Source organism: Armigeres subalbatus, chromosome 2 (genome assembly GCF_024139115.2).
Source record: "Armigeres subalbatus isolate Guangzhou_Male chromosome 2, GZ_Asu_2, whole genome shotgun sequence".
Lineage (NCBI taxonomy): Eukaryota > Metazoa > Arthropoda > Insecta > Diptera > Culicidae > Armigeres > Armigeres subalbatus.
In genome coordinates this window covers 215852318-215867545 of record NC_085140.1, presented here as the reverse complement: position 1 = coordinate 215867545, position 15228 = coordinate 215852318, and the positions used below count along the sequence as shown (strand labels likewise).

The following is a 15228-nucleotide window of genomic DNA, read 5'->3' as shown; positions in this document are numbered from 1 at the left end:
AAAATGTGTTTATGCATATTATTGTATCATAAATTATTTTTAATATTTATATTAAATCTGTCGCAAGTCGCAACAATCGTTGCGGTGCATCACACATTTAATTGGATAAATTAAACTCAAATTAAACTTAAAAGTGACAGTTCAATAATTATCGAATAACCCTGATGGATGAGCAGGATTACTTTTGACAGATATCGAATCATTCTTGTTCGATGTCTTATTGGAATTGCTGGGTAGCACGCAGCCATTCTTATGGCCAGGTGAATTTTAAATTTCCATTGGTGTAGATATTATTGCATTATATTAATTTGAAAAAAAAAGTACTTATAGGTCCACAAACGGAGACACTCCCTGTTATTTTTTTTTAATATAGGCAAAACATGCATTCAAACTCATGTAATGGAAAAACATACTTTTTATAATTTTCATCTAATTGGGTCCTAAAATGAAGAATCGATTGTCGATTTTCTTTCAGGAAACGATAACCCGCATAATAAAATACAACATGTTATATGGTCAGAATCATTATTGCGATGTGAGATAAAGCTTCACAGTTTACGTTGCGGTTATCAAATACTTTTCGGCCGATTCAACCATATTTGCTCGACATCAACACTAAATGTCAATGTATAAGGGCTCATTCACAAATTACATAACGCAAAAAAGCACAGATTTGAACCCCCCCCCACCCCTCCGTGACTTGTTTGTAATATTTCCTTTATACCCACCCATCCAAGGGGTAAACCACTCGGCACAATGTGCCGGCGGCACATTTCGGCACACTTTCGGCACGTCTGGGCACCCTTCTTAGCGTTTTTCTATTTTGACAGCTGAGCTTTGTCAGCTTTGAAGTGTCAAGCAAGAGTGTAAAAGCAAACAAAAATAAACCATCAGATTCAGCCGATTTAGCTTCAATCATAAAGGAAATTGAGGGCTTCCATCGTATTGGTTAACCGTTGGCCACCTTCCCGGAGAAGCTTTGAAACCCCTCCCAACGAATATGTGGCTGATCTAACGATCTAACTTGTACCACCAGTTAGAAAATCAATCTAGTATTGATTGCAAGGGATCAAAGGACTGAGCTCTGGTCACTTCCATCAGCAACTTTAGCAGACTTGGGTACCAGCGGATCGACGGAGAAGGAACTGGCCAATGATAAGAATCAGTCGGAACCAAAGTGCAGCGAGCACACCTAGTAAGCAAAAAGATGTTTTCAGACACCGCCCGATATCAGTGCTGAAGATCTAAGTTGAAAAATAAAGTGTATCAGTAGGAAGATCGAAGAAATTAAACGGCCAAGCAGTATGAAGAATTTAGGGCAACAGATGGTACCAGAGAATCCAAGCGTGTCATTGACTTATAGGAGAACTACGACCCAGCGGAAGTAAGTCATACGGGTTTCGGACTAATCTTATCTTGAGAAATTTCAATCAAAACCTTTGTGCTTTCTGTACTGGAGTTTGGTTTTGAACGATATACTGTTCTGTGTTTGCTGTTGCGAAACATATACCGTCAGTATCGAAGTAGTATTTTAGTATTTTAACACACAATCAGTATAGAAGTTAGTATTTTCTAATTATATCCAAATGTATGTATTTAAATAAGTTATAAAAATAATCCTTAGTAAATGCATTAAGTTTGGCGCGGCAACGCCCAACCCTGGACGAGTCCGTTTTTCTTGGTAGTGGTTTTAGTGGCATGTAGCATAGATATGTACAAACGCAATGGTCTGAACCGTCACCTTCTGTTTTTGTCTTCCAGAAACAATCCTATGTTGGTATGTAGCAGACAGTAGCACAACAGGAAACCATGGAGGCACCGGATTTATTTATTTGAGGAATCAAAGTTTAGTTTTTGGACGCTATCCTGCTGATCAATAGAATGGAGTGTGCTATATACTACAATATGGAAAAGGCCGGATCAGGAAAGAAATCTTCGGTCAGATTAAGGAGGGACGGATCTTGTCATCATTATCACAGATTATTCGAAATCTGTCAAAGAAGAAAGGACAGAACATTTTCTACACACTTATTGTGAACGAGCACCCAAGATTGATATCTCTGTAGATCTACCGGATTAGGCAATTGTGAGTAATATTCAGCATGCAGAATAAAAGGCGTGGTTTGCTCAATCACTGCAACTGGACGAATTAGCTATCCGAATTCAGGAATCAGGTCAACTCTCTTCGAGGGAAACGAAAAAGATTATCAGATCTCGAACACGTTCCTTCATCTGTTTTTCGAATTGTGTCTAATCCGATGATTTCCAATTCTACACCGGTATCTTCTGTTGTGACTCCTCGATCTCCGACAGAATCAGCAAAACAGTGGACGAAAGGGATGGCTATAACAAACTGCAGCAGCTGTTGATGCTCTTTTTAATATCATGGATGCTTTACGCAAGGCCGGAGAATGGTACAAGCAACTTTTCGACAATAAAATTGAAGACCACGCTCAGTCTTGGAATGTTGGTAAACCACAATTCCTTTTGCTAGAAAACCGAACCTGTATTTGGACAATAAAGGAGGTTCGTTCACCCACCAGGTCAACATCAGCCCGCTGAATGTAATTCTACAAATTATATAAATCTAGACAAAGCTGCAGCGTAGCCAAGCAAAGATGCAAACATCCGCCGGTAAAAAGTCTACATTGCTGTTATGGCTCCCATGGAACGCACTAGTTGAGCAAATTACAATTCCTGGTTCCTGTCATCAGGAAAGCAAAATTTTATCTAACTTGTAAACGAAACTTCCCTTGAGCTGCCTTGCTGGTTACATTTAAACTGCGTAGGCCTTGTTAACTCTTCTTTGGTTAATCTTAAACCTGTAATATAATACTTGGGTTAATACTAAAATCACCATCCTGTGCTGGTTCACAACACAAATCATCATAAAGCCCCAAACGCGGAAAGGTTTTGGTAACGGCAGGATTTCATGCCGATCCAAAGATCCGTCCTTTCAAATCGGAAGCTATGCACGCGTATGCTTATGGTTTCTCTTTCACATTTCTTTATTTCTTTCACAACGTGTAACAAAAAGGCCATAGTTTATTTTATTTCATTTATTGGTGGGTAGTCGGGTACAGGCTATGTTTGTGCTATAACTCCACTCCAGAAACGAATTTTTGATTGAAGGCACGGATGCCCGACTTTATTCCAATCCACTTGTTCAAAAATCCTTATAAAAATTAAAGTTGAAAAATTATTGGATAGAGAATTGGCAAGAGAATGCGCTTGGTTTTTATTAAAGGTCATTAATTTCTTATTGTATTCCTGCCACAAGAAAGAATCAAATCCATAAACAAATATATATGGCTTTTCAAATTTCTCGCAGGATGTCTATCACTATGAATCCAGTAAATACTTAAAGTGTGATATGGAGTTGGGTAGTTGAAAATCATATTTTTTTGCGTAACGCAATGATATTTTTGATTTCGAAATTTTCTCATCATTCATAGGCATATAGTATTACACTCTTCCATTTCAACGAACAAGATTATTCGATGCATCGCTTTATTCAAGAACAAATCCTTATAAATCCTTCTTCTTCTTCTTCTTCATTGGCATTTTTTTTATTGTCTTTATTAATGAGGTTTTCGGCCCTTGACCGATTCACCTCAAGGTTCATTGGCATTACATCCCCCAATGGGACATTGCTGCCTCGCAGATTAGTGTTTCATTAAGCAAACTGCGAGGTTTCTAGGCCAGTTACCACTTTTGCATTCGTATATCAGGCTAACACGATGATACTTTCATGCCTAGGGAAGTCGAGACAATTTCCAAGTCGAAAATTTCCTAGACCGGCACCGGGAATCGAACCCAGCCACCCTCAGCATGGTCTTGCTTTGAAGCCACGCATCTTACCGCACGGCTAAGGGGCAAGCCAGAGTAGACGCGACGAGCGATGCGACGCGACGCGACACACGTAAAAGAATAACAATCATTATCAACAGGCTGTCAAATTGCACTGTCGCGTCGCGTCACATCGCACGTCGCGTTTACTCTGGCTTGCCCCTAAGGAGGGCCGTTATAAACCTAAGAAGAATTCGAATATGCCTTTTCAGGAAGTCCCCATCGTCATGGGTCCATGTTCGAATGATTCTCGCAACCGGGCGAGCTGTTAAACAACAGTGGTGATCAAGTATACAATCAGAGACTCCTCAACATACTAGCCACTTTGGCAACATATTTTTCTTCAAAAGATCCTTTTTGAATTGTATGCACTTAACTCCTGGGCGGACTAATTTGTCGTCCTCTTCTCACCGACAAGATAGGTGTCACCACCAATGATGGACTTGGTTTCGAAAATTCCGTCATTGAAGAACATGATTGATAGATTGATACATCATAGGTGCCATGATAAACGTTACGTTTACCATTGGCCTTCTTATTTAGACCGTAGGGAATTGCTTATTTGATGATACCTGATGATCATAGATAATCATTGCAGTAAGGCACTATCACAACAGCATTGGACGGCGTCATGTGCGAGTAGGTTTGGCTTAAGGCTGGAACTGATTTCCTCTGGCAAGTTGCATTTTGATTTGTCCATTGTACAACCTAGGTCCTTGGCTTTTTCTTGGCCGAGACCACATCGTTTGTTATAACTGGATCCTTGCTGGTCTTTGTAATTTGTTTATTTCATTGGTCTTTCCAATAAGATGTTTAATATTGATGCGCTCCACGCATGGCACTTTGTTTTTCTGGAAAGAAAATGTTTCCTTCTTTTTAAGAAAATCGAACCACAAATTCTCCATAAAAAGATAAACAAACATAAACATTTTTTTTCCGAGATGCCATATAAACATAAAAACCAGTGCAGCCAAAACAATTTAATTTTTGTTTCGGCACATTTCGGCACAGTATACGGCACACTGGGCACAATCAGTCATTTTTGAAGTGTGCCGAGTGGTTTACCCCTTGAATCAAACGCTAAACGCTGTCGATGTAAGTACAGATGCCATAGCGAGAGCAGCCACGCGGCTAAAAACGTCGTACAAATCGGGACCTGACGGTGTTCCGTCGGTTTTCCTAAAAACGAACATTTCCTGCCTTCTGGATCCACTTCATCGAATCTTCCAGCTCTCCCTCTCTAATGGTGTATTTCCGTCCTGCTGGAAGACAGCTGAAATGTTTCCTGTGTACAAAAAGGGAAGCAAGCGCGATATAAATAGTTATCGAGGAATCACGTCGCTATGCGCTGTATCGAAGTTGTTTGAGCTGGTCGTCATGGATTCTCTAAATGGTCACTGTAAGCATTATATCAGTACCGATCAACATGGCTTTATGGAAAAACGTTCTACATGTACGAATCTACTGTGTCTTACATCATACGTTACAGACAGTATGCTTGCTTGTAATCAAACAGATGTAATTTATACGGATCTAACTGCAGCATTTGATAAGTTGAACCACAGCATTGCGATCGCCAAGCTTGATAGATTGGGAATTGGGGGCAGCCTACTTGCATGGTTTGGTTCGTACCTTACTGAGCACCAGCTGACAGTTGCTCTAGGCGATTGTCGCTCGGAAAGCTTGTTTGCGATGTCTGGCATACCGCAGGGTAGTCATCTGGGACCGTTGATATTCCTTCTCTACTTCAACGACGTGCATCTAGTTCTAAAAGGACCGCGATTATCATTTGCAGATGATCTTAAAATGTTTTTGCGCATATGCTCAATAGCCGATTGTCACTTACTACAAGACCAGATCGATGCTTTCGCTCATTGGTGCGATCTAAATCGACTTGTAGTTAACCCGAAAAAGTGACTATTGAAAGAGTGCACTGTGTGAAAGATCTCGGTGTTCTATTGGACTCCAAATTGACATACTCGGATCACATTTCATATGTTGTTGATAAAGCATCTAGGTCTCTTGGATTTGTGATTAAAGTGACAAAGACTTTCACAGACATCTACTGTTTGAAAACACTGTATTGCTCTCTCGTGCGATCTACGTTAGAATACTGCTTTGCGGTCTGGAGTTCAAACTATAATAATGGTGTCGAACGCATCGAATCCGTTCAACGTCGATTTATACGGTACGCACTCCGCAACCTTCCCTGGAGAGATCCGCTACGACTTCCTCGCTACGAGAGCCGTTGTCAGCTGATCAGCTTAGAACCTCTGTGTATCCGAAGGGATGTATACAGAGCATTAACCGTCGCCGATATTTTGCAAGGAAGAATAGATTGTGACACTCTTTTGCGGCAAATAAACATCAACGCACAACCCCGACAACTGCGGAGTAACCTAATGCTAAGACTTCCTTTTCGTCGCACAAACTATGGGCTGCGTAGCGCTCTCCATGATTTGCAGCGTGTCTTCAATAGAGTGGCGTCGGTGTTTGATTTCCACTTGACACGAGATGTCCTCCGCCAGTTCTTCACATCATTTTTTACCGACCAGAACAATTGACGCACATAGACTATAGTTAATGTATTTGTGATTGTATTGTATTTTAATCCTTGACAATGTTTTTAATGTAGTGATGTGATATTGTATTTATATATATATATATATATATATATATATATATATATATATATATATATATATTTAAACCATCATTGGGGCTGTATCAAGTCTGTTGATGTAATAATAAATAAATAAATAAATAAAATTAAGTAATTTTTCCTTGATATTAAGTAAAGTTCACTTAATATTATGTAAAATATACTTAATTTTAAATAGAAACTATCCAAAAGTTAGGAAAATTTTATTCAATTTTTGTTAACATGAGATTACTTAATTTTGGGTTCCCATACTTTACTGCCCTTGTTGCTATAGTCAAAAGCAGTACTGGAAAAGATCGTGATCGTCATAAGACAGAGACCAAAGCGCCTTTTTCTATTTCGGGCGACCAAATGAAAGAATCGTAGGTTCTTTGACCATTTTCGCATGAAAAGCAGTCATGAAATGATGGGTGTTTTGTTTTAAAATTAAAATTTCTTAATTATTTCAGTAGATTTATGCAATGAATAATGACTAGACGATAAATTAATCATATGCCTTTAATTCACCGGGTTGAAAGTGGTAATAAACACAAAAATAAAGCAGATATTGCAAACTTTCATGCCCTGTCACGGGACAAATATTTTTTGAGATTTTTGTAGCATGCCATTCATCCTTCGTGTTTCTATAGATATTGAAAGGGGCAGATATGTAAACATCGCGTGACATCTCTCATTGAAAATGAGAAATTCCAGTACTGGTCAAAAGAGCATACTTCAAGACAAAATTTTCAAAACGACTTATCTGCTTTTGTAAACAAAGTTTCAAACGACAATTTGACGAATCTGATAGCTCTCCCACACTGATAAAAATATACACGTTCGATTTATGTTTTTCGGAATATGGATGATTTCAATCGGCTTACACCATCAACTCTAGTGGATTTCACATCGCTGAGATGTTCTTCTCACACGCAGTTCAAATGTCAATGTTTATGTCGTATTCCATACTTGCTACACCACGAATTGATGTGCATAACAACGGATACTCATAATAAATACAAATTTGACCCATGTGTTTCAAAATGTACAAATTTCAATCAGCTTACACCATGGAATCTATTGCATTGCATATCACTGAGATGTTCTTCACAAACTCAGTTCAAATGACAATGTTTATAGCAAATTCCATACTTGATACACTGCGATCTCATATATTTATCTAACAAATGTTATGAATTGATTCAAACAAACTTGAGTAGGCATCCGAGCACATCTAATTGTGTCACTCTTTCGAAGAGAAAGCACATGTTTCGTACAAACTTACTTTTTTCAGCTAATATTTTGTAGTAGTTTATTTTTTTTCCAAAAATTCTGGTTAAATACAAAAAAACTAATTGAATGAATTCGAGACACTGCAGTAGACAACATGTAGATAACGAAATACACAGGTGATTAAATTTGATAGCACTAAATTATGTTATGACAATAAGTAAAGCCATTTAATTAAAAAGCTCCAAATTACTTTCTTATGAAGAATAATCTATTTGATTGTTTATGAAAAAGTTCTTTTATTTAGCATTTGTCTATCTTAGTCCATAGAGAGAAAAATCGGATTAGAAAATGTGTTCCTATTTATATAGGTAAGCTGTTTCTACTTTCTCCATTAAAAATATTTTAAAAATTGAGCTCATGATTAATATTCTCCTTTTCGTATAAACAGCCGGAGTTTGGCAAAGTCGAGTATACCAATAGCGCAGCAAGAGCATTTCCTAAGAACCCTTGTGGCAGCAGTTCCCTAAGTTCTCGGAACATCGAACAATTCAATTATCAGAAGCTAACCAATACAATAAACATAATAAATACCAGGTAAGTTCAGGAAACATGACTTTACAAAATGCCATACTCTATTATGTCAATGACATGAATATTTTCCTTCCCTTTAACATTTGTGTAACAGAATGCCTCATTAAAACGTTTAATTCCTTGGAAGAGACATGCATACCGACAAGCTGGAATCAACATGTCATGGCCACTTCTTGGCATTGTGGATGACAATAAAAGACTTCTTTTGGAATCGGTCGTAGGACAGAAGTGAAGGTTGTTTGATCCACTGAAGATGGAGACAGCAAGGATCGGTTCGAGTGTCCGTTGTAAATATTCCAACGACAATGACACCTGCGAAGACATTTTATACATTTGTACAAAATTTGTTTTTATTTCATTTCATCCGTCCGGAATTCGATTAACGTTAGAGAATTGAAAACCAATGAAAGATTGTTTTTGTATACACCTCCACCATTGATTCGTTGGACGTTTCAGCAAAACAATGCTTATTAAATTTGGTTTCAATCCGATGACGGAAATCGGACTCAAGCGGAAATTGCATTCTTGTAGCTTGTATCATTGTAAATATATGAAATATATGTAATATATGAAAGAAAACACGAAATTCATTAATTAACAAATAAAATTCAATACGATTATACATCAAAGTCATTAAGAAAACAAGCGAACATGTCAAGCCATTCAATCCAAATCGATTTGTTTCACACGTTAATACCGTGTGGATGTTTCATGAACGGATGATGAGTTTCGATTGAGCGAAGTCGTAAGTTTTACACATGACATTGATTTGCTTTGACAATTTGCGCAAATGTATGTGTGAAACACACGGTCCTCTTGTGTATTTTTTTTATAGTGGCACGCAAACCAATACCATCAATAGGTAGCTGAAGGATTCCGCTACCTGTTGATGGTGTTGGTTTGCGTGGGAGAGCTATCAGATTCGTCAAATCGTCGTTTGAATCTTTGTTTACAAAAGCAGTTAAGTCGTTTTGAAAATTTTGTCTTGACTTCAAAGTCTTTTGAGTGTAAACTTTTTTAGCAGTGTATATTTTCGATTACCGTGTACTTTTTACGAATGTCATCAGGCAGAACGCACACTATCTTCACAGGCATACGTTTCAACCTTAAATTGAATTATTGATCCAAAATCATTTGTGTGATTGGGCTGGGCGTGTGCCGCACAGAATGTTAATCTCATAAACTTTAAAATTTTGTGGTGTTTTTCCTTGTTTTGTGTTTAATTTTGCTCGTGAAGGATGGCTTTTGTCCTATTATGTGTAATATTGTTGACGCTTGATAGTTATTGTTACGGTAGGTGTAGTATAAATGACATTATTCATTGGTTTTTTTACAACAGCATATTTCTAAATAAATGATTGTCAGCATGATATTTGAAAAGATCGTAAACTCGAATTAGCGGCTTTATTTACTGTCTTATGCTACGTTTAGACAAGGCAAGTGAATCGCTTGAAACGAATGCGAATGCATTCGCTAAAGTGAAAGCTAAAACAGGATTTAAGCGACTTGCTCAATTTACTTGCCTTGTATAATAAAGGTAGCATTATGTTTACTACAGCAAATTTAATGCAATAAAAATCTCTTCGTAAAATAATGGTAACTTTTGTGAATAAAAATATCACAGATATGATAAATGACTCTATTCAAACTAAAAATTACGGCAAAATTAATTTTTATATTTATCTGTCCTTTTCTTTTTATCTTCTTCTTCTATATAATAATTGAACAAAATTGTGACCAGAAGGCCGCAATACGTGATTTGAATTTTGGTCTATTTTAATAGTAGTAAAATCGATAATTTTCTCTCTGAATAGCTATAGTTTATCTAAAGTTTACTATACTGTACTATTTTTATCCTGATTTTATTTCCCCAGGTCAGCACAACTTCAACAATGTGGAGCTGGGAACCGAATTGGTCTGGTGTGCCAGTAGTGAAGCGGAGATGTACAAGTGTCGCAACTTTACGGTGGCCCTTGAGCGCGATCACGGGCTGTTCGATAACTATTTTCTGAACGTGTCCTGCTATTTTGGCTTCGACCAAGATGAGTGCATGCGGCTCATCGATGAAGGCAAGGCGCATGCAATGATGCTGGATGCGGGCGAAGTATACACTGCAGGGCGTCACCATTCGCTGGTACCGATCATGCAAGAAGGATACGACGGTGGTTTCACGCAGTACCACGCCGTTGCGGTGATCAAAAAAGGTAGTCTGCCAGATGTAACTAACTTGAGGCAGCTGAAAGGAAAGAAGGCCTGCTTTTCGTGGGTCGGAAGCTACGCGGGTTGGATCGTACCTATCTACACGGTGAGTATAATTTTTTTATATCCCATAACAACACTGACACAACGCATCAAAAACCGGATCTGGTGATGTGCGTAGTACGAGTTTCAGGGGCATAATCGAGTCGAGCATTATTGATATGCGCAGAGGGTTACGGCAAGGTGATGGTATTTCTATTCAACATCGCTTTGGAAAGGGTAATACGAAGGTCAGGGATCGACACGAGTGGTACGATTTTCACAAAGTCCGTCCACTTTTCGCGGACGACCGACGACGATATTATAGCACGTAATATGGAGGAAGCCTGCATCAGACTGAAGAGAGAAGCTAACCGATTTGGACTAGTCATCAACACGTCGAAGACGAAGTACATGATAGGTGGAGGTTCAAGAGAAGACAATGTGAGCCACCCACCACGAGTTTATATCGGTGGTGACGGAATCGAGGTGTTCGAAGAATTCGTGTACTTGAGCTCACTGATGACTGCCGAAAATGAAACCTGCTGAGAAATTCGGATACACATCGTGGCTGGAAAACCCTTCAAACTTTGAACTCCGCAAGACGCAATAGAGTTTGCCGCTGTACCAAACTGACTATAAAACGCTTATAAGACCGGTAGTCCTCTACGGACACGAAACCTGAACGATTAATAAGATGACGGACAAACGAATGATTAATGAAATTGCAAATTAAAGTACAGATTTTTTTTCTTCTTCTCGTTTCAGTTTCAACGCGAAGGTGGAATGCAAATAACAGATTGTAACAACCATGTCAAAACAGCAACTGATTTTTTCGGCCCCTCATGCGCTGTAAACGCACTTGTTGATAAATATAATCCTATAGGCGACAATTCTGATAAGTAAGTTCATTTTAATTTTCTTCGGGACAAGCTGTAACATTATTCTTTTTTTTTTACTTTCCAGGTTATGCGCCCTTTGCACAGGAAAAGTACCTGGTGGCAAATGTACGCCATCTGATCCTTATGCAGGTTTCGAGGGTGCTTTCCGCTGTTTATTGGAGGCAGGAGATGTTGCATTCCTAAAGCATACAACTGTAGAAGAAATGGTGAACAGTGGCTTGATACACGGAGTCACCGTCGATCAGTTTGAATTGCTGTGCAAGGACGGTTCTAGGCAGCCTGTGTCCGAATACCGACAGTGTCACTGGGGAATGGCACAATCACATGCTTTAGTTGTATCTTCTGCAAGAACTACGGCCGAAAGGCGTCGGTACAAGAAATTCTTCACCCAGGCTGTTAATTTGTATTCATCGAAATCGAAAAGATCTAACAGTACATTGAGCCCCTTAGACGACCGATACCGAAACCAGAATGATCGGTTCAATAGCAACAATCGGTTTGATAATGGGCGCGCAGATGATCGCTTTAATCGCTTTACTACAAGCACCACGGAACAATACGGATTTGGTTACAATGATGAACGCGGTTTTAACGAACAGAATGAAACGCAATTTTACGAAAAGTTTGATTTGTTCGAATCCAGGAGATATGGAAAACAACTGAATCTCATGTTCCAAGACACGGCACGATACCTCGCACCAATCGAGGAGAATAATCAGAATTTCCAAAATTATTTGGGAGTCGGCTTGGATTACATTTACGGAGTGCGTTCATGTCCAGTGAGTCGGATGACATTATGCGTTACTTCGGAACCAGAGATGGAAAAGTGCATTAAGATGAGGGTAAGAAACGCTGATTTATATTCATTCACGGAAAATATTGCTTTTTCATATTTCATTTAACTTAACCCTTTCAGGACGACTTTTTTTTTCATGGATTTATTGTACAGATCTGGGGTTTTGCTAGTACTAGTTTTGGCTTGATCCTGGCAAAACTACTATACAAAGAACTAAAAAGGTGTTATGTATAAATATTTTTTTCTAATGTGCTAGACCGTCCAAACTGTTCTGGAGTACATATCCTCGAATGCATCAGAAAATAGCTCTAGAAACAAAATTTCCAAAGCTGAGAATATGTCCAAAAATATCTATGTGATCATAAGTCTTGAAATTATCGAGTTTTGAATTAACGTAACCTATTTCAGGGTCTCCAAAACGGCCTGGAGTTCAGAACATACGATCTATCCGATCAACCAAGCCCTGAACGATGTATTCGTGCAGCGCTAAACATCTCAGCAGGTCCATTGAGCCGATAAGATTTCACTCTTACTTTTACAAACTATGGATGCCATATACAGATGGAACTGACTTGCGATTCACGGCAGTATAGGCCTTTTTGGTTCTCCAAAACGTCATGGAGTTCAAAACATGTGATCTTCCTGATTAACCAAGTCTTGAACTATGTATCCGTGGATCGCTAAACATCCCAGCAGGTTCATTGAGCTAATAGAATTTCACTCATTATGTTTACTAGCTACTACACTGCCTGTAATTGCATAACTGTCCCATATGAATAGGAAACCCAGCAAAGATAAGATAACTATGCGGTTATAGGCAGTACAGACCTTTCCGGCTCTCCAAAACGCCAGGGTGTTCAAAAGATGCTATCTACCCAATCAACCAAGTCCTGAACGGTGTATACGTGCAACGCTTAACATCTCAGCAGGTTCATTGAGCTGGCAGGATTTCACTCATTACTTTTACAAACTACTGCAGGCCTTTTTGGTTCTCCAAAACGTCCTGGAGTTCAAAACATGAGTCTCTTCAATGAACCAAGGCTTAAGCAATGTATCCATGCATCGTCAAATATTCCAGCAGGTCCATTGATCCGATAAGATTTCACTCAATACTTTTACAAGACATCGCAGGCCTTTATGGTTCATCAAACCGGCCTGGGGTTCAAAGGTGCGATCTACCCGATCAAGCAAGTCCTGAACAATGTATCCGTTTAGCGCTAAACATCACAGTATGTTCATTGAGCCGGTACGATTTCATTCAATATTTTCACAAGCTACAATAGGGCCGTTCTGCAAACCGTAATGAATGAGCTACTTGATCATCAAGTCCATGATTGCAGAATAAATCGCAAGTTTGGAGTCATTGGACATTGGATCTCATGTTCATGGAAAATGCTTATTACACCGGATTGGGTAAACACCGATGATGAGGATATTGCGAAAGTCTTGTTTGATTTGGTAGATACTATGAAATAAATTCAAGAATATTTTGGAGTACCGTGGAGGCACCATATTTGACGCAGGTCCAAACCAAAAAAATGGCTTTATTTGCTCTTCTTCTTTGCATATATGGCAGAAAAAGCATATTATTGATGAAGAAGCAACGTACCCGAATAAAATATATGGAAGTCATACTCATAATGCGTCAATTTTTTCTTTCTTAGCCACAATGCTAAGGATCGAATGATCATTTTTTCACGCAAAATAACTTTTATGAGAATCTTTTACCCCTACCTACAAACAGCTGAGCATTATGAGTAAGCTTTACCTTTTACGTTGAACATTGCAACATTCGAACGCATTTTTCAACCCAAAATGTTCTGCGTCAAATTAGACTCACAATGCATTGTGATGTATAATAGTATTAGGAAAGCAATATGTATTCATTAAGTTTTAACTAACTTCAACTACTTTAAATATTAGTCAACATTGGATCATTCCACTGGACACTTAGCCCATGATAGTATGCCTTATGCTGCCTTCGATTTTGATGCGTTTATTTGACGCGTTTCTTACAGGTATTTGGTAATTATGCTGTTTTTATATGCTAGTGCTAGAATTCTTACAGGAAAACAATATTTTAATATAAATTAGTATCATATAATTCAATTTACTTTCTTTGTACAAAATTCTAACAAACCAAAACAATGAACACATTTTCAATTTGTTACTCTGTCGCTTTCCTGTCGCTACTAGTCGTGCAACCCTGAATATGAAATCAAACAAAAATATGGCTGTCTTTCTCATATAAGCTTCAGTTTATGTTAATAGTTTATTGAAAAAATGTATATAGATGGGCAGCTCATATGTTTTTAGATATATCTGCCGGTCACGTAACACTTAGATTGGTAGCTTCAATGTGGTTCTTAAAGTGTTCATATACAAGTTGCGTTTTCTGTATCCTTCTCAGTTTAGACAGAAGCTATATGAACTTCTCAGTTTATAGATTCAAAATTGCAGATTACCAAAGAAAGTTATGTTTTTATTACAAATACAACAGACCATGGTAGGCTGGTTATGTAATGAAATGTAAAAGTTAATTTTTCCGTAAATATATATTTTGACATGATTCTAACACCTAAATAAGAAGCATTTTGAATGATGTGCAGGATTCATGAAACTAACAAAACACTTACAAGCCACAGAGCATATAACTTGCAGAACAACTGAACAATTAAAAAAAATGCCTGATGATAAAAACGCATTTACATCGTGCGACCCCCAGTCAGGATCGATCGCCGCTTGCTCTTGGCGCGAAAGGATGTTCGCCCATGTTCGCCGCTTCTTCTAGGCGCGAAAAGAAGGAGAGAGAAAATGTAATAGAATAAGAAGGTACAGTTTGAATAAATTTGTCGACCAGTTAAGACGCGTGTTTTTTGATTCACCAACATATCTCCCGAAAACCAATTCTTACAAAATATTCAAGAACATTTTGGTCCATTCGTACCGGATAACCATTCCGTGATGGTCTTTGGTTG

The 15228-nt window shown here is 38.4% G+C and overlaps 1 protein-coding gene and 1 long non-coding RNA gene across 3 annotated transcripts in view; both read left to right on the top strand.

The window, feature by feature from the left end:
• Positions 1-880: 880 nt before the first annotated feature.
• Positions 881-2131, top strand: LOC134215884 (uncharacterized). Its single transcript, XR_009980348.1, has 2 exons — positions 881-1384; positions 1762-2131. It is a non-coding gene; the product is annotated as an uncharacterized LOC134215884 (long non-coding RNA).
• Positions 2132-9436: 7305 nt separating this feature from the next.
• LOC134211635 (transferrin 2) overlaps positions 9437-15228 on the top strand; it is a 29214-nt gene continuing 23422 nt past the window's right edge. For both annotated transcript variants that reach the window (XM_062688712.1, XM_062688711.1), the window contains exons 1-4: positions 9437-9607; positions 10189-10619; positions 11321-11454; positions 11519-12296. In XM_062688712.1, the coding sequence (XP_062544696.1) occupies positions 9553-9607; positions 10189-10619; positions 11321-11454; positions 11519-12296 (1398 nt within the window). In that variant the 5' untranslated portion in view covers positions 9437-9552. The remainder of the gene's footprint in view (positions 9608-10188; positions 10620-11320; positions 11455-11518; positions 12297-15228) is intronic.